The sequence below is a fragment of the Salmo salar genome, chromosome ssa01 (genome assembly GCF_905237065.1).
Source record: "Salmo salar chromosome ssa01, Ssal_v3.1, whole genome shotgun sequence".
NCBI classification, from domain to species: Eukaryota; Metazoa; Chordata; class Actinopteri; order Salmoniformes; family Salmonidae; genus Salmo; species Salmo salar.
In genome coordinates this window covers 25,849,860-25,870,163 of record NC_059442.1, presented here as the reverse complement: position 1 = coordinate 25,870,163, position 20,304 = coordinate 25,849,860, and the positions used below count along the sequence as shown (strand labels likewise).

The window sequence follows — 20,304 nt, the reverse complement described above, 5'->3', positions numbered from 1 at the left end:
GGTAGCACAAAGCCTCCTTCACTCATGCTGCCAAACATACCCTCGTAAAACTGACCATCCTACCGATCCTCGACTTCGGCGATGTCATTTACAAAATAGCCTCCAACACTCTACTCAACAAATTGGATGCAGTCTACCACAGTGCCATCCGTTTTGTCACTAAAGCACCATATATTACCCACCACTGCAACCTGTACCCTCTCGTTGGCTGGCCCTCGCTTCATACTCACCGCCAAACCCACTGGCTCCAGGTCATCTACAAGTCTTTGCTAGGTAAAGCCCCGCCTTATCTCAGCTCGCTGGTCACCATAGCAGCACCCACCCGTAGCACGCGCTCCAGCAGGTATATCTTACTGGTCACCCCCAAACTTGGCCGCCTTTCCTTCCAGTTCTCTGCTGCCATTGATTTGAACAAACTGCAAAAATCACTGAAGCTGGAGACTCATATCTCCCTCACTAGCTTTAAGCACCAGCTGTCAGAGCAGCTCACAGATCACTGCACCTGTACATAGCCTATCTGTAAATAGCCCATCCAACTACCTCATCCCCATACTGTATTTATTCATTTATCTTGCTCCTTTGCACCCCAGTATCTCTACTTGCACATTCATCTTCTGCACATCTACCACTCCAGTGTTTAATTGCTATATTGTAATTACTTCGCCACCATGGCCTATTTATTGCCTTCCCTCCCTTATCTTACTTCATTTGCACACACTGTATATAGACTTTTTTTTCTACTGTATTATTGACTGTATGTTTGTTTATTCCGTGTGTAACTCCGTGTTGTTGTATGTGTCAAACTGCTTTGCTTTATCTTGGCCAGGTCGCAGTTGTAAATGATAACTTGTTCTCAACTAGCCTACCTGGTTAAATAAAGGTGAAATAAAAAAATACAAATATTATTATTTATGTACGGTATCTACCTCAAATACTCTAGTATCCCTGCACATTGTACATTTGGTATTAAGTTTCATATCTTATTTCTTGTTCTCGTGTTTTCTTTATTATATATACAGTACCAGTCGAAAGTTTGGAAACAAACTCATTCAAGGGTTTTTCTTTATTTGTACTATTTTCTACATTGTAGAATAGTAGTGAATACATCAAAACTATGAAATAACACATATGGAATCATGTAGTAACCAAAAAAGTGTTAAACAAATCATAATATATTTTAGATTTTAGATTCTTCAAAGTAGCCACCCTTTGCCTTGATGACAGCTTTGCACACTTTTGGCATTCTCTCAACCAGCTTCACCTGGAATGTTTTTCCAACAGTCTTGAAGGAGTTCCCACATATGCTGAGTACTTGTTGGATGCTTTTCCTCCATTCTGCAGTCCAACTCATCCTGAACCATCTCAATTGGGTTGAGGTCGGGTGATTGTGGACGCCAGATCATCTGATGCAGCACTACATCACTCTCCTTGGTCAAATAGCCCTTACACAACCTGGAGGTGTGTTGGGTCATTGTCCTGTTGAAAAACAAATGATAGGCCTGCTAAGCGCAAACCAGATGGATGGCGTATCGCTGCAGAATGCTGTGGTAGCCATGCTGGTTAAGTGTGCCTTGAATTATAAATAAATCACTTACAGTGTCACCAGCAAAGCACCCCCACACCATCACACCTCCTCCTCCATGCTTCACGGTGGGAACCACACATGCGGAGATCATCTGATCACCTACTCTGCGTCTCACAAAGACACGGCGGTAGGAACCAAAAATTGAAAATTTTGACTCATCAGACCAAAGGACAGATTTCCACCGGTCTAATGTCCTTTGCTCGTGTTTCTTGGCCCAAGCAAGTCTCTTGTTATTATTGGTGTCCTTTAGTAGTGTTTTTTTGTTGTTGTAGGAATTCGACCATGAAGGCCTGATTCACGCAGTCTCCTCTGAACAGTTGATTTTGAGATGTGTCTGTTACTTGAACTCTGTGAAGCATTTATTTGGGCTGCAATCTGAGGTGCAGTTAACTCTAATGAACTTATCCTCTGCAGCAGAGGTAACTCTGGGTCTTCCTTTCCTGTGCCCGTCCTCATGAGAGTCAGTTTCATCATAGCACTTGAAGAAACTTTCAAAGTTCTTGAAATGTTCTGGATTGACTGACCTTCATGTCTTAAAGTAACGGACTGTTGTTTCTCTTTGCTTATTTGAGCTGTTCTTGCCATAATATGGACATTGTCTTTTAACAAATAGGTGTATCTTTTCTATACCACCCCTATTTGTCACAACACAACTGATTGGCTAAAAAGGAAAGAAATTCCATAAATTAACTTTTAACAAGGCACACCTGTTAATTGAAATGCATTCCAGGTGACTACCTCATGAAGCTGGTTGAGAGAATGCCAAGAGTGTGCAAAGCTGTCATCAAGGCAAAGGGTGGCTACTTTGAAGAATCTCAAATATCAAATATATTTTGATTTGTTTAACACTTTATTTGGTACTACATGATTCCATATGTGTTATTTCATAGTTTTGATGTCTTCACTATTATTCTACAATGTAGAAATAGTACAAATAAAGAACAACCCTGGAATGAGTAGGTGTGTCCAAACTTTTGACTGGTACTGTATATATATTTTTTTAATTAGTTATGCTATTTTTATATTGATTACTGCACTGTTGATAATGCAAGCTAAGCATTTCACTGTGCATGTGACAATAAAACCTTGAACTTGAACAAAACAATGTTAAAGAGCTTATGTACTAAGATGTTTGTAAAGTCAATATTTTATCATCTTGACAGAGAATAGTTCTTCCTCACCCCTCCGCCTCCGGTTTGTATTTCTTTGAGGGCAAATTAGTCATTTATTTCACAAAAACAAATACATAGACCTATAATTAATAATTAGCCAAGTATTTTGCTTGACATGGGCTGTAATTGTATTTTCTCGAACAGTAGACCAATGTTGTGACTTAAGTCTTAATTGGAGATAGCCTAATGTTTTATGGTCCAATGCTGCCACCTTGTGACATTGTTCCAATTGGAATGATGGATGTTCGTCTAAAAGTGGTTCTCAAAAGGTTTGACCCGTAACCCCCAAAAAGGAGTGGTTTACAGCTTGATTAATTAGGCTGTAATTGACAATTATTTGGTAAATACAGCCTGAAACTAATCCCTGCAAAATCGTGTAAATGTTCCTTACAAGCCAGAATGTTGAATAAAATTACAATAAACCTACTCTATCGGTTTTATGTGCTGTTTGTCCTTCAGCTGCTCTAAATTTTAGATAAGATATCCACAGAAAACTATTGTTTACCCAACTTTTTAGGGAGCCGGTAGGTAGGCTATATGGTTCCAGCCTTTTTGGTTCCAGGTAAAACCTTTGTTGGTTCCAGGTAGAACCATTTTGGATTCCATGTAGGACCCTAAAAGTTCTACATAAAACCAAAAGGGTTCCACCTGGAACCATCAAGGATTCTTCAAAGGATTCTCCTATGGGGACAGCTGAAGAACCCTTTTAGGTTCTAGAGATAACCATTTTTTCTAAGAGTGTATGTTACGTTATGTTAGCTTACATTACATTAGGCTGCCGATGGAATAACGGTCTTACTATATAATACTATAGAACTGTAGGACGTCCAACGTCTTGATTGCATCAGTATGCTTTGACCCATTTAGTATGATATATTATGATCGACTGCTTTAGTAGGATATGTTACTTTAGATTACCAAAGGAATAGCAGTCGAACAATATAAAACATTTTAGTCATTTAGCAGACGCTCTTATCCAAAACGACTTACAGTAGTGAGAGCATACATTTCATGCATTTATTTTTTTATTTTTTGTACTGGCCCCCCGTGGGAATCGAACCCACAACCCTGGCGTTGCACACACCATGCTGACATTGCAAACACCATACTCTACCAACTGAGCCACACAAATTGTATGACGTAGAGTGTCCTATTTCTCGATTGCTTTGACCGAATTTAATTTGTGACCCTCCATTTACCTCAATTTACTGGGCTCCCGAGTGGCGCAGCTTTTTTTTATTTTTTATTTTATTTCACCTTTATTTAACCAGGTTTATTTAACCAGGTTGAGAACAAGTTCTCATTTACAACTGTGACCTGGCCAAGATAAAGCAAAGCAGTGCGACACAAACAACAACACAGAGTTACACATGGAATAAACAAACGTACAATCAATAACACGATAGAAAAAAAGTCTATACACAGTGTGTGCAAATAGCGTGAGGAGGTAAGGCAATAAATAGGCCATGGTGGCGAAGTAATTACAATTTAGTTAATTAACACTGGAGTGATAGATGTGCAGATGATCATGTGCAAGTAGAAATACTGGTGTGCAAAAGAGCAGAAAAGTAAATAAAAACATTATGGGGATGAGGTAGGTAGATTGGATGGGCTATTACCTGCTCAGATAGCTGATGTTTAAAGTTAGTGAGGAAGATATAAGTCTCCAACTTCAGCAATTTTTGCAATTCGTTCCAGTCAATGGCAGCAGAGAACTGGAAGGAAAGGCTGCCAAAGAGGTGTTGGCGGGCAGCGATCGGTTGAAAAGCATGCATTTAGTTTTACTAGTATTTAAGAGCAGTTGGAGGCCACGGAAAGAGTGTTGTATGGCAATGAAGCTCCTTTGGAGGTTAGTTAACACAGTGTCCAAAGAAGGGCCAGATGTATACAGAATGGTGTCGTCTGCGTAGAGGTGGATCAGGGAATCACCCGCAGAAAGAGTGTCATTGTTGATAAATACAGAGAAAAGAGTCGGCCCGAGAATTGAACCATGTGGTACCCCCATAGAGACTGCCAGAGGTCCAGACAACAGGCCCTCCGATTTGACACACTGAACTCTATCTGAGAAGTAGTTGGTGAACCAGGCGAGGCAGTCATTTGAGAAACCAAGGCTGTTGAGTCTGCCGATAAGAATACGGTGATTGACAGAGTCGAAAGCCTTAGCCAGGTTAATTTAAGACGGCTGCACAGTACTGTCTTTTATCGATGGCGGTTATGATATTGTTTAATACCTTGAGCGTGGCTGAGGTGCCCCCGTGACTTGGCTCGGAAACCGGATTGCACAGCGGAGAAGGTATGGTGGGATTCGAAATGGTCAGTGATCTGTTTATTAACTTGGCTTTCGAAGACTTTAGAAAGGCAGGGCAGGATGGATATAGGTCTGTAACAGTTTGGGTCTAGAGTGTCACCACCTTTGAAGAGGGGGATGACTGCGGCAGCTTTCCAATCTTTAGGGATCTCGGACGATACGAAAGAGAGATTGAACAGAGTGGTAATAAGAGTTGCAACAATAGCGGCGGATAATTTTAGAAAGAGAGGGTCCAGATTGTCTAGCCCAGCTGATTTGTACGGGTCCAGGTTTTCCAGCTCTTTCAGAACATCTGCTATCTGGATTTGAGTGAAGGAGAAGCTGGGGAGGCTTGGCCAAGTAGCTGAAGGGGGTGCAGAGCTGTTGGCCGGGGTTGGGGTAGCCAGGAGGAAAGCATGGCCAGCCGTAGAGAAATTCTTATTGAAATTCTCGATTATCGTGGATTTATCGGTGGTGACAGTGTTTCCTAGCCTCAGTGCAGTGGGCAGCTGGCAGGAGGTGCTCTTATTCTCCATGGACTTTACAGTGTCCCAAAACTTTTTGGGGTTAGAGCTACAGGATGCAAATTTCTGTTTGAAAAAGCTAGCCTTAGCTTTCCTGACTGACTGTGTGTATTGGTTCCTGACTTCCCTGAAAAGTTGCATATCTCGGGGACTATTAGAAGCTAGTGCAGTGCGCCACAGGATGTTTTTGTGCTGGTCGAGGGCAGTCAGGTCTGGAGTGAACCAAGGGCTATATCTGTTCTTAGTTCTACATTTTTTGAAAGGGGCATGCTTATTTAAGATGGAGGCGTCACGCTTGAGGCGTCACTACAGACACCCTGGTTCCAATCCAGGCTGTTTCACAACCGGCCATGATTGGGAGTCCCATAGGGTGGCGCACAATTGGGCCAGCGTCATCTGGGTTTGGCCGGTGTAGTTCGTCATTGTAAATAAGAATTTGTTCTTAACTGACTTGCTTAGTTAAATAAAGGTTCAATAAAATAAAATAGAAACTATAATATGTTACGTTACGGTAGATTCCATTACATTAAGCTACCAATGGAATAGCGGCCGTACAATATAATATGAATTGCAGGACGTACAGTATCCTACGTCTTGATTCGGCCATAAAAATGCTTAGAACAAATTAAATAAAGCAATGCAGGATGTGTATACTAGTTACACGACAATCCAGAGTAATTTCTGCCAACAGTGAGAGAACAGAATCCATAGTTTGATACTAGAATTGACACAAGTTACATACAGTGGCTCTGACCAAATAAGTCAATAGTTGTGTTTGGGTTAGATTTCAACAGGATGTATACAGTACCTCAGAGCAATCTCAACAGTGCATACTGACAAGAGTGAATAGGCCATTTGAAATTATTCAGCACACAAACCAATGTAATAGACAAAGTTTATTGTATAAAAAAATGTAAGGGTTGTAGCATTAACAAAATACAGAAAGATAAGCAGGTTGATCACAGTTCTATTGCAGGTTCAATTCAACTTGTCTCCAGATTAAAATAAAACTAGATTAATGCCAGGGTCACATTTAATCTGAACACGTATCAAATGTATACACATGTTTGGAATGGAAATAGTGGTAGTAAATGCACTAAAAACCTATGCTCTCTTTGAAATGGTTATAAACTGAGCAAAAAAAGAAACGTCCCTTTTTCAGGACCATGTCTTTTGAAGATAATTAGTAAAAATCCAAATAACTTCACAGATCTTAATTGTAAAGGGTTTAAACACTGTTTCCCATGCTTGTTCAATGAACCATAAACAATTAATGGACATGCTCCTGTGGAACGGTCGTTAAGACACTAACAGCTTACAGACGGTAGTAATTAAGGTCACAGTTATGAAAACTTAGAACACTAAAGAGGCCTTTCTACTGACTCTGAAAAACACAGAAAGAAAGATGCCCAGGGTCCCTCCTCATCTGTGTGAACGTGCCTTAGGCATGCTGCAAGGAGGCATGAGGACTGCACATGTGGCCAGGGCAATAAATTGCAATGTCTGTATTGTGAGACGCCTTAGACAGCGCTACAGGGAGACAGGATGGAGAGCTGATCGTCCTCGCAGCGGCAGACCACGTGTAACAACACCTGCACAGGATCGGTACATCCGAACATCACACCTGCGGGACAGGTACAGGATGGCAACACCAACTGCCCGAGTTACACCAGGAATGCACAATCCCTCCATCAGTGCTCAGACTGTCCGCAATAGGCTGAGAGAGGCTGGACTGATGGCTTGTAGGCTTGTTGTAAGGCGGGTCCTCACCAGACATCACCGCAACAAAGTCGCCTATGGGCACAAACCCACCGTCGCTGGACCAGACAGGACTGGCAAAAAGTGCTCTTCACTGCGAGTCGCAGTTTTGTCTCACAAGGGGTGATGGTCGGATTCGTGTTTATCGTCGAAGGAATGAGCATTACACCGAGGCCTGTACTCTGGAACGGGATCGATATGGAGGTGGAGGGTCCATCATGGTCTGGGGCGGTGTGTCACAGCATCATTGGACTGAGCTTGTTGTCATTGCAGGCAATCTCAACGCTGTGCATTACAGGGAAGATATCCTCCTCCTTCATGTGGTACCCTTCCCGCAGGCTCATCCTGACATGACCCTCCAGCATGACAATGCCACCAGCTATACTGCTCGTTCTGTGAGTGATTTCCTGCAAGACAGGAATGTCAGTGTTCTGCAATGGCCAACGAAGAGCCCGGATCTCAATCCCATTGAGCATGTCTGGGACCTGTTGGATCGGAGGGTGAGGGCTAGGGCCATTCCACCCAGAAATGTCTGGGAACTTGCAGGTGCCTTGGTGGAAGAGTGGGGTATCATCTCACAGCAAGAACTGGCAAATCTGGTGCAGTCCATGAGGAGGAGATGCACTGCAGTACTTAATGCAGCTGGTGGCCACACCAGATACTGACTGTTACTTTTGATTTTGACCCCCCTTTGTTCAGGGACACATTATTCCATTTCTGTTAGTTACATGTCTGTGGAACTTGTTCAATTTGTCTCAGTTGTTGAATCTTGTTATGTTCATACAAATATTTACACATGTTAAGTTTGCTTTAAATAAACGCAGTCGACAGTGAGAGGACGTTTCTTTTTTTGCTGAGTTTATTTGGGCACTCACAGCTGCTGTACATACTCAGACTGAAATGCTTTCCACCTCTTCCAGGCATCTCAAACTATATCTGTCAATTAAGAATGTCTATATAAATGGCAGTGGCTAGTCTAACCACCACAGGTGTAATTTAGGATTGAAATATGCTCTGACCTGCAGGAACTGCTAGCAACAAGAGTTTTCAAATTTGTGAGTTATTTAAATGATCTTTGCTAGTATCGTCATTCAGTGTACTGGCTACTCGCCTAACAATAAGAAGGAAAATACGAAATGTAGCTATGCGTGACCAAGTAACGTAACATATCGTACTAAATGGGTTGACACGGATTTATGTAGAGAATAATACATTTAGTGACAGGCGGGTTTTAGTAAAAGGTGGCTACGCTCCGGGACTGCAGTGAATGTATATTTCATTCTAATTATTTCACGTTGGTATGGTAAACAAATCGTTGCCATGTAGCTAGCTAGCTACGGTAGCAGAGGTTAAATGATGACAAGAGACAAAAAATGGTTTCATAAATAATGTATAAATAGGAAACAAGGACTTCAGCAAATAATGATTTTATAAATAATTTAGAAATACGCAACAACCAAATTATTGTGGCGTCAACCGTCTGTGTAGCAGAGCTACATATTTTGGATCCAGCTTTATTCACCTGCACTTGTAAATAAATCCCACCATTTTGCACCTGAATTCTGCTTGATTTGAAGCTTCGCACCCGCCTGACAAGACAGTAAGGTCCACTACCTTACACACTCATTGAAGTAGCATACAGGTAGGCCTACAGCAATACACTTGGCATATAATGTTGTATAACGGAATTGTTGCTGGTTAGATCCCAGCCAGAGCCAAGTCTCCCAAAATTGTTATTATTTGCCATTTTGTCATATTGCTGTTTGAGTTGCCTACTTTATGTGTATCAGAGGATAAAGCTGATCTATGCAGGGTCGAGGGAGAGTATCAAGTAATACGCCTACGGTTTATTAATTGTATTCAATCCACTTTCAACTCATTCTTAAAGCCAAATTTGAATCGTTACTATTTCACATAATATGACTCCTCCGTATACACCTAAATAGTGACAGTGCATTGATGTACAGCCCTTGTCCTCTACCAGGTCCTCTCTAAATGCGGATTGTCTATTTTGTGAGTTTCTTATCGTTACCTGAGAGCTGCAGCTGCTCTGACTCAGTGTGCTGGGGGGAAGGGGGACGACGACGACGGCGACGACTGTCCCGGTGCACCAATAAGAGAGTGTCAAAAAAACACTGAGCTCTCCCGTTAGCCCAAACGCTTGTCTGTCATGAAGGATTAACGCAACCCTCCAAGAAGCAGCGGTGGACGCTGGCTGGCTGCAGTGACGATATGGATAAATTATTTGTCACGCAACTAAAATTGGTCAATCGCTGTTTATCGTCTTCAAACAGCAAAATAATGTATCTGCAGGAGGTGCGTTGGATGTATCCATGCATTTGATTATTGAATTAGGACACTGGAATCCTTCCTTTTGGAGAACATTTAGAGTAGACGTTCAACTTAATGGTGCACAGTTTTCCTATGGAATTTAATAACGTAAGACATAATGGAATAGTTTATTTTGACGATATATCTTGTGCATAGTTTGTGAAACAGTAAACAGAATAGAGACGCATGCATTAAATGGCTTGCTGCTGCAAGGTGAAACCCTACGGAGGCAGGTATGTAAACAGTTAAACTCAGAGATGTACGTTACAGTACAGATACATTATTTAAAGTGGAAATTATATCTCTTTTATATGTGGTACTAACATATTTGTTTGCTTGTGATTCATCTTCACTTTTTGGGACATTGTTGACGCAGCTTGTAAAATGTTGATGGAATGCCTTTTAGGTGAGTTGTTGGTGCTTCAATAAAGATGATAGTTTGTTTTGCCGATGATGACGATGATGTGGATGAAGACTGCAACAATTGACTAGAACAGTGATGAGAAATGTTGTCTGTCTTTCTAGGTATCCATCAAATAACATGCATTGTTTGTTGGTAGATTAGGATTACTTCCGTTTGAAAGGATGACCCCGCAACACTAGTATTACATTGATATACAATACATACATCGTCAATAGATCCAATGTCCATTAGTGACATCTTTCCATGCTGTTAATTCACTTCGATCCTGCCTGCTTTGCACTCTTGAATGAGCCCACTGTGATTTGACCAGCAGCGCAGTCGTGCATGTCCCACTCCCAATGCTACAGTATGTTCTGGTCTTAGGTACAGTAAAATAAATATCAAAATGACCTGTGTTACACCAGTTAAAGACAGTCATCCATGAATTTGCTGTAAGGGCATATGTAGGGTATACACTGAGTGTGCAAAACATTAGGAACACATTCCTAATATATAGTTGTACCCCTTTTGCTCTCACAACAGCCTCAATTCGTCGGCATTGACTCGACAAGGTGTCGAAAGCGTTCCACAGGGATGCTGGTCCATGTTGACGCCAATGCTTCCCACAGTTGTGTCAAGTTGGCTGGATGTCCTTTGGGTGGTGGACCATTTTTGATGCACACTGGAAACTGTTGAGCGTGAAAAACCCAGCAGGGTTGCAGTTGTTGACACACTGAAACCCGTGCGCCTGACACCTACTACCATAGCCCGTTCAAAGGCACTTAAATATTTTGGCTTTCCCATTCATCCTCTGAATGGTACACATACATAATCCATGTCTCAATTGTCTCAAGGCTTAAATATCCATCATTAGCATGTCTCCTTCCCTTCATCTACACTGATTGGAGTGGATTTAACAAGTGACATCAATAAGGGATCATACAGCAGCTTTCACCTGGTCAGTCTCTATGTCATGGAAAGAGCAGGTGTTCCTAATGTTTTGTACACTCAGTGTATATCTGATAAGGCGATTTATCTCCTAAACCAGTGGTTCCCAACCTTTTGCGCTTACTGTACCACCAACTGAATTTTGCTCTGCCCGAAGTACCCGCTTGAGCATTTTACCAGTAAGCCTATGTTCTCATGAGTCTTTTCAAGTATCCCCTTCAGGGGTCCTTTTTATTTATTTTTTTATTTTTATTTATCCTTTATTTATCTAGGCAAGTCAGTTAAGAACAAATTCTTATTTACAATGACGGCCTACCGGGGCAGAACTAAAGATTTTTACCTTGTCAGCTCGGGGATTCGATTCAGCAACCTTGCGGTTACTGGCCCAACGCTCTAACCACTAGGCTACCTGCCTCCCCAAAAAAGTACCTAGTACCCCTGGTTGGGAACCACTGCCCTAAACCTCTCATCTGTGCAAATGCATAGCCTAAATGTAAATGAAATACATCCCTATTCAAGGTTATATTCAGACCTGCTGCAGTGGGGTGCATAAAATAACGAAACTAAGACCTATTACTCTTGATGTATTGCCAAAGATCTTCTGTCTAAAACGGTCTGGCTGGTGTTGCTTATTTGTCAAACGTGGAGACTTCTGTTGTGCTAAGCATTTCCACTGGTGCACCTGTTATTTTCAATAGAATAACAGACAAATAACAAAGCCTTAAAGGTTTTGTTATTTCTTTTTCTGGTTTTGCTCTACCTTTATGTTGTATTCCCTCAGAACAGTATCAATGTTTACTCTGTGAACACTGGCCCTGAATGACTTTAAAAAAAATACTTTGTTCTGCTCTTTGTATTGCTGGACCTTTTAATAGTGATATTAGGCTTCTTGCATTGGTGGTAGTTTAGAAAAAATCTGTCTAAAGATAAAATACAACTTTTAATTTTAAATGTCTAAAAAAATGAAGCATTGATTGACAGCTGTTACATGCTTTATATTTACTCAGGCAGATAAATGGCTGTTTGTCTCAATGAAAGCATATTTTTCTCTGACAGGAGTTCAATCAACCAGATGATGAACAGCTAGAGCTCTTCAGACTCTTCCTCTGAAGCCCAACGCCAAACACACCAGCATCTGGGGACAACAGTCCATTTTATTAAAGTGCTTAAGCAATTAACATGGTGCCCATAATGGAGGGCAGGCATACGGTCCTGTGTCTCTACGAGCCCATCCGGGAACTGTGCAGTATCAGCCTTTATCAACCCAAGGGGAGGGCCCCAGGGTTTATGTACAAGAGCCACGCCCCTCGGTGGGCCCAGCCCTGTAATGACCAAGACCAGGGAGAGGTGGATCCCACGGCAGCCAAACGAAGAAGCCAGTCTTCTGAGTCCGCAGGCAAACTCCTCAACTGCTGCCAGGCAACAAAGGAGGCTGTTGCTGAGCTCTGCTGGCTAGCCGCGGAGCACCACCAGTTGCTGGCTGATCTCCTATCTCTGTGTGGAGACTGCGCTGACAGAGTCAGGATGGGTAATCAGGATGGGAAGCTCCAGGATCACAGGGAGGGTCGTGGGAGCTTCTCAGGACAGGTCCTCAGCAGCAATGCTCAACATGCTCTCTCTATGTCCCTGGGGCACAATAGAGCCTCCTCACTGGGCAGGAAGCTGAAGAAGCTGGGGGGAAAGAAGTTAAACAGTGCAGAGGAGTTCCTGCACAGCAAGATGAAGAAGAAAGTAGGGATAGGGAGCACTGCAGTAGAGTCTTTATCTTTTCAGTCCTCGGCTCAGACCCGGGATCAATCCAACCTCGTCCCAGTGGCGGAGGAGAAAATGATTCCTGGGACCCCATCCTTTCTCCAATCTTCGGACACTCCAATGTCAGGCTCCTATGTCAGTGTTGCCAGCAACCACATCCTCAGTATGGAGGAGCACTTCCATATCACTAGGGAGGGCTGGGACTTCATGGAGGAAGACTCTCGTGCCTCTGAACCAGACCTGGACTTTTGCAACAACATGTCTGAGTACGACAGTGAACTCTGCTTGGGCTACGAAGCTTCGTCCTGTAGTTTATTGGAAGACGTGCAGGATCATGTTCAACGAGAGCATATGATGAGTGGGAACAACATTCGTCCCATGAGGTCTGAGGACAAGTCAGCCCACCAGCTCTATTATGAGGTCAACAGGAGGGACACGGGGGTTAGGGTGGTTGCCAAGGGGAAGGAGACGGAGGGCACAGTGCAACATGTTAGCTATATTAGCCCAGGCTGGTCCAAAGAGTTCTATCCAGAGGCTGAATCAGATGTACCTCAGCCAGGGACGAGCAGCTGTCAGCAGGGGTATGGGGAGTGGAGGAGGGACATTAAAGATACAGGAGGAACCAAACCTTCAGAGGGGCTGCAGCTGCATCTCTCACTCCCTGTTGAGGCCTCCTCTGTCAAATTCCACAGTAAAAGCCCCTCTTCACCCTCTCTGTGTGGGGTGTTCAACACCTCCTACCCTGCCACCAACAGTCTGCAGAGCATGTCCCCAGTGCTGTCCCCCGTATCGCACAAGCTCCCCAGCCCCAAGCTCAACCATCGCATCCTGCTCCTCTCTGACGTTGACGTTGGCAAGGGGACGGACAGTGACAGCCCCATGACTGGATCCGAAGAGGAGCCCAAAGTTACCACAGAGGTCATAGATAAGAATGGCAACAAGCGGACCATCACACGGCTGGACCTGAACCTCAGCAGACTACCAGGGACTTCCAAATGGAATTTCAATGGCCTATCTACGGCAACAGGTGAGTTATTAACCATCAAAAGCACTCTGTGCACCGCTTGCATTCTGTCCTGTAATGTCCCCCGTCTTGACACTAATGTTGACATCAATGCTTTTCACTCCTTCGTGGGACGTGCCTCTCAGAATTTGTCCTTACAATACAACACTGGAATGCAATGGCTGTTATGTTAACTTAGCTGTAAGAGAGATTACATAGTGATTGATGTGTAGAATATAGCACCTGAGCACTATAGCTACATTTTTTTAGCCAGTCCATACAGCCTGGAGATGTTTTGGAAATGCTTGGTTACTACAGTGTGGTAGTTGTCAAACAACATACACTATTTCTACTTCACACTGTGGGAGTTTTCCCCACTGATTGAAGCTATTTTCTCTCTGTAGTTCCCCCCTCTAGGTCAGAGACAGAGTAAAGCATGTCCCAGTGCTAGCTGATGCACAGTCATCCCTTGCCAATCTGTTTAAATTAAAATGGTTTCTGATCGTCCTGTTTTGGTTGTGACTGGCTTGATATGCTTGCTTTGCCCTTGGCATGTGACTCCGTATTAAAAGCTGCCTAACATACAGAGAGAGAGCAGAGCCTGAGACTGATTTGATTTCTAACCCATGCTGATGAGACACTCTTAACCGTTTCAGCACCGGGCAGGGAAGGAGGGGCTGTGATGGGGTCCCAGATCAAAGGGTTTGGGTTGACATGCAGTTCAAACCCACTACCGCTCTCACGAAAACAATGTTAACTGAAGCATTGCCAATTTGTCCTCTCGGTGCTCTGCACCTCCTCCTAAACCACTGCCTACCGAGTTCACAGACTGCCAGGTGACAAAGACTCAGTCTCAATAGGCACACGGGTTACAGAAAAAAAGGATTAGGATTTGGGATGTAGTTTAAGAAGCAGAAGTGCAGCAGAACCTCCAAATGGCCTGACCGCCTCTTAATCTGGAATTAATAAAATGCAGTATCTCCATGGTTACATCGACAGCATAAATGTGATACAAGGTCTAGCTCCCCCATATCCTCTTTCTAAATCCATGTAGACGTGTCACAAGCCTCGGCCATTGAATAATGTAACATTGACTGTCAGCCATTGTACCCCAAATGCCTTGTCCCTAGAGCAAAGAGTAGCCTGCTTTTACGTTGTGTAGACAGGTTGTCTGGTAGTGCCATTTGACCTCCCAACCTGTGATCAGTGTAAGAGTGCTGTAGCGTGGCTTAGTGTTTGGGTACATCCCATCAATCCAAATTGGTAAAGGAAGATACAAAGGTCATGAAGCAAGTTGATTGTATCAATGTTTGCCTGGTGTTTCCATTAAACAGTTACCTGTAATTACATTGTAACTACATTGATGACGTCTACCCAGGGGTGAAAGTAAGGCAGTATGGTCCGGTACAGCGTCCCGGCAAAATAAATAGTTGGGTTACTCCGTACCGGTAAAACAAGAAAACTGTACGCTGTTACACCATTATCTATCATTACTGCATGACAAATGGACTTGAAAACGAGTAGTATAGCAGCCTACGCTGCAAAATGCCATGTGGTAGAGTGACCGAAACCGAGACGAGCGTGGACACATACATTCTGGCCTAATGACATTTGCCAAATGTCATTACACTTTTTGGTGTTTGGTGTAACAGATGTATCCTTCCATTCACCACTGTTTGGAAGGTGGAAATATGTTGTGAGTGGATGAACATGCACTGGTAGCCTAGTAAAAGAGCTGTTTGAAGTGATTGTTTCTGAATCAGATGAAAACATCATGACTGGTTGTGTTTATGCAACAATAAAAGTTAATGCATTTAAAAGTTAAATGACAAATCTTTATGAATTAATAGGGATTCTATATGTAGTTCTATGATTAGGCCCATACATTGTTTAGGTGTGTGCACAAATAAAAGGTCCCGTACCGGGAAGAAAGTAAATCTACGTTCACCACTGCATCTACTCACCAATGTAGCTGATACTCTCTCTCTTTTCAACAGCAATTGCCCACAGTTTGCTTTTTCACTGTCTACGTAGTTTGTTAATAGACTGTGAAGAATGATTGAATAATGAATCTTTCTTAGTCTGTGATTTTGGACCAGTAGCAGTGTTACTCCTATCCGGTCAGGATTCCTCTACAATGCTGAGAAACTATAAGGGACACAGGCTTGACAGCCAATGTTCAGCCTAGTATAGTCATGACTGGAGGGAGGCTGGTGTATGCAGGCGGATAGATAGTGTTACTCATGTGGGAATAATCTGAATCAATTCTCATCGTGGTAATGTCCCCCCCCCATCCACCCATTCATACACACACACACACCACATACACACAATTTCCTGCAGAGCCGGCTTAAGTCTTCACCACTTCAATTTTTCATTCATCTTCTGAACCTAGATCGCCAGGCTTCCCAGAATGCAAGACTACTGAGACTAGATTCAAACAGACAGAAAATCCTATTTTCTTTTAAAGGTCAAAATTTGCTTCTGCCTTTCAATGATAAGAGAAATAGGATTCAAAGCAGTAGACTTATTTTTCCCTGTTAGCCTGTCTGTGCCACTGTGTGCTTTTCAGGCTGTTGTGGCTCATGATTAATCAATATGAGTTCTATAAATAACTATTCTTGGCCTGAGTGAACAGGATACAGTTTCATCTACAGGCATATAACATGAAGACTGGCCGTTATTGAATTCCATGAACAGTGTCTGTATGTATAGTATAGTGTCTGTGTGTATAGATAGTAATATGATATTTCTCCATGTTGCATATTGTCCCCTCTAAATCTCCCCTTTGATAGAAATCTGAAAACAGTCTCATTGTTCATTTGGCAGGACCTCAGTGGGTTCTGAGCCATCCTTTGTCCACATTCAATAATTAATTACACTTGAAATGTTAACAAGGACAAATGGACAACAGAGGGGCTAGAATTGCTTCTATGTAGGTCAGAATAAAGGCTGCCCTTCATGATTGGTCCTGCCAATAATATTCTCATTTAAATAGGATCTCTGTCATCTCTGTTGTTTGTGTGAGGTTCAGTTATCAATGTTTAATTGGTCAAAAGAAACTGTACATAGGGGAGAGTGTAGAAATATATGTAACATTTAGAAACCTATTGTCCTCTGCCCCTGAGAAAGGCAGTTAACCCACTGTTCCCCGGGCGCCCGAAGACGTGGATGTCGATTAAGGCAGCCCTCCACACCTCTCTGATTCAGAGGGGTTGGGTTAAATGCAGAAGACATATTTCAGTTGAATGCATTCAGTTGTACAACTGACTAGGTATCCCCTTTCCCCTTCCCCTTCTATACTAACAAAAATATAAACGCAACATACAACAATTTACAGTTCATATAAAGTTACAGTTCATATAAGGAAATCAGTCAATTTAAATAAATAAATTAGTCCCTAATCTATGGATTTCACATGACTGGGCAGGGGCCCAGCATTGGGGGGCCTGGGAGGGTATAGGCTCACCCACATGGGAGCAAGGCCCACCCACTGGGGACCCAGGCCCAGCCAATCAGAATGAGTTTTTCCCCACAAAAGGGCTTTATTAGAGACAGAAATACTCCTGTTTCATCAGCTGTCTGGGTGGCTGGTCTCAGACAACCCCGCAGGTGAAGAAGCTGGATGTGGAGGTCCAGGGCTGGCGTGGTTGGACGTACTGCCAAATTCTCTAACGACGTTGGAGGCAGCTTATGGTAAAGAAATGAACATTAAATTCTCTGGCAACAGCTCTGGTGGACATTCCTGCAGACAGCATGCCAGCATGCCACACTCCCCCAAAACTTGAGACATCTGTGGCATTGTGTTGTGTGACAAAACTGCATATTTTAGAGTGGCCTTTTATTGTCCCCAGCACAAGGTGCACCTTTGTAATGATCATGCTGTTTATTCAGCTTCTTGATATGCCACACCTGTCAGGTGGATGGATTATCTTGGCAAAGGAGACATGCTCACTAACAGGGATGTAAACACATTTGTATACAGAGAAATACACTTTTGTGAGTATGTGTCACGTCCTGGCCAGTATAATGGTTAATTGTTATTGTAGTTTGGTCAGGACGTGGCAGAGGGTATTTGGTTTATGTGGTTCGGGGCGGTGTTTTTTCTAAAAGGGGCATTTGATTTATGTATTCCGGGGTTTTTGTTGTTTATGTAATTCTATGTTTAGTCTAGGTAATCTGTTTCTATGTTGGGTTAATTGGGGTGGACTTCCAATTGAAGGCAGCTGTGTGGTGTTGCCTTTGATTGGAAGTCCTATATTAGTTGGGTATGTTTGTCTGTGTATTTGTGGGAGATTGTTTCTTGTTTAGCGTGAGTAAGCCTAACAGGACTGTCTGTAAATCGTGAGTTCGTTTTGTTATTTTTGTATGTTCGTTTTGAGTTTATTAAATGTTCAAAATGAACTATCTCAACTCTGCTGCATATTGGTCCTCATTTTCCGACGATGATTTCGCCATATCGTCTGACGACGAAGAAATCCCTGACAGAATCTCCCACCAATCCAGGACCAAGCAGCAGAGGAAGGAGCAGTGGGATTTTGAATTGGACAAAGGGAAGAAATGGACATGGGAGCAAGTTATGGCCGGAGAGGGCCCATGGAGAATGGCTGGTAAGGAACGGGAATGTTTTCGAGGATCACGACTGGCGTTGAAGCACGAGAGGCACCCCCAAGAAAAATGTTTTGGGGGGCACACGGGTAGTTTGGCTAGGCCTAGGAAGAGCCGGAAGCCAGCTACCCGTGGTTATATGGAGGAGCGTATGAGGTGGAGGGCGCAATGTTTCGCTGAAGAGCGCACTCTCACACCCATACGCACGCACAGTCCGGTGCGCGTTATTCCAGCCCCTCGCAGGTGCCGTGCTAGAGCAGGCATCCAGCCTGGTAGGAGGATGCCTGCGCAGCGCATCTGGTCGCCGGTATGCCTCCGAGGACCAGGCTACCCAACTCCCGCTCTACGCACGGCTACCATCAGGCCCCTGCACAGCCCAGTCCGCCCTGTACAAGCAACCCGCTCGTACAGGGCTACTAGTTCCATCCAGCCAGGACGGGTTGTGCAGGAGGTAAGATCAAGACCGCCTGTGCGCCTCCATAGCCCTGGGTTTCCAGCTCCTGTCTCTCGTGCGGACCCGGAAGTGCGTCAGCCCAGTCCGACTCGTCCTGTTCCCGCTCCCCGCACTAGCCTGGAAGTGCGTGTTCCCAGTCTGGTACGTCCAGTACCAGCACCACGCACCAGGCTTTAAGTGCGTCATCCCAGTCCGACGTCGCTAGAGCTGCCCGTCAGTCAAGAGTCACCAGAGCTGCCCGTCAGTCAAGAGTCGCCAGAACTGCCCGTCAGTCAAGAGTCGCCAGAGCTGCCCGTCAGTGAGGAGTCGCCAGAGCTGCCCGTCAGTGAGGAATCGCCAGAGCTGCCCGTCAGTGAAGAGTCGCCAGAGCCACCCACTAGTCAGGAGCTGCCAGAGTGGCCAGACTGCCCGGAGATGCCAGAGTGGCCAGACTGCCCGGAGATGCCAGAGTGGCCAGACTGCCCGGAGATGCCAGAGTGGCCAGACTGCCCGGCGATGCCAGAGTGGCCCGACTGTCTTCCGGGTTTGCCAGAGTGGCCCGACTGTCTTCCGGGTTTGCCAGAGTGGCCCGACTGTCTTCCGGGTCTGCCAGAGTGGCCCGACTGTCTTCCGGGTCTGCCAGAGTGGCCCGACTGTCTTCCGGGTCTGCCAGAGTGGCCCGACTGTCTTCCGGGTCTGCCAGAGTGGCCCGACTGTCTTCCGGGTCTGCCAGAGTGGCCCGACTGTCTTCCGGGTCTGCCAGAGTGGCCCGACTGTCCTCCGGCCCAGCCCGAGTGGCCCGTCTACCCGGAGCTGCCGGGGTGGGTCGGCTGCCTGGAACTGCCAGAACCAGAGCCACCTCCAGATATAGGTGGGTTGGGGAGGGGGGGTGTAGCACAGTTGACGGCAGCCACCCTCCCTTCCCTCCCTTTAGTTAGGGGGATTTTTTTTGGGGGGGGGGTGGGGTTGTTATTTTTGAGGTGCTTCCGGGGTTAGCACCTTTAGGGGGGGGTACTGTCACGTCCTGGCCAGTATAAGGATTAATTGTTATTGTAGTTTGGTCAGGACGTGGCAGAGGGTATTTGGTTTATGTGGTTCGGGGTGGTGTTTTTTTCTAAAAGGGGCATTTGATTTATGTATTCCGGGGTTTTTGGGCACTGTTCCTTGTTTATGTAATTCTATGTTTAGTCTAGGTAATCTGTTTCTATGTTGGGTTAATTGGGGTGGACTTCCAATTGAAGGCAGCTGTGTGGTGTTGCCTTTGATTGGAAGTCCTATATTAGTTGGGTATGTTTGTCTGTGTATTTGTGGGAGATTGTTTCTTGTTTAGCGTGAGTAAGCCTAACAGGACTGTCTGTAAATCGTGAGTTCGTTTTGTTATTTTTGTATGTTCGTTTTGAGTTTATTAAATGTTCAAAATGAACTCTCTCAACTCTGCTGCATATTGGTCCTCATTTTCCGACGATGATTTCGCCATATCGTCTGACGACGAAGAAATCC

At 44.2% G+C, this 20,304-nt stretch overlaps 1 protein-coding gene across 4 annotated transcripts in view; it reads left to right on the top strand.

Annotated features, from left to right (window-relative positions):
- Positions 1-8,221: 8,221 nt before the first annotated feature.
- Positions 8,222-20,304, top strand: part of LOC106586878 (formin-1) — a 97,650-nt gene continuing 85,567 nt past the window's right edge. Inside the window, exons 1-2 of one of the 4 annotated variants that reach the window (XM_045715748.1) lie at positions 8,222-8,381; positions 12,065-13,787. In XM_045715748.1, the coding sequence (XP_045571704.1) occupies positions 12,188-13,787 (1,600 nt within the window). In that variant the 5' untranslated portion in view covers positions 8,222-8,381; positions 12,065-12,187. Of the gene's footprint in view, positions 8,382-8,723; positions 8,969-9,021; positions 9,891-10,037; positions 10,064-12,064; positions 13,788-20,304 lie in introns of those variants that run through there. The other 3 variants (XM_045715753.1, XM_045715739.1, XM_045715761.1) reach the window with 3 other exon arrangements.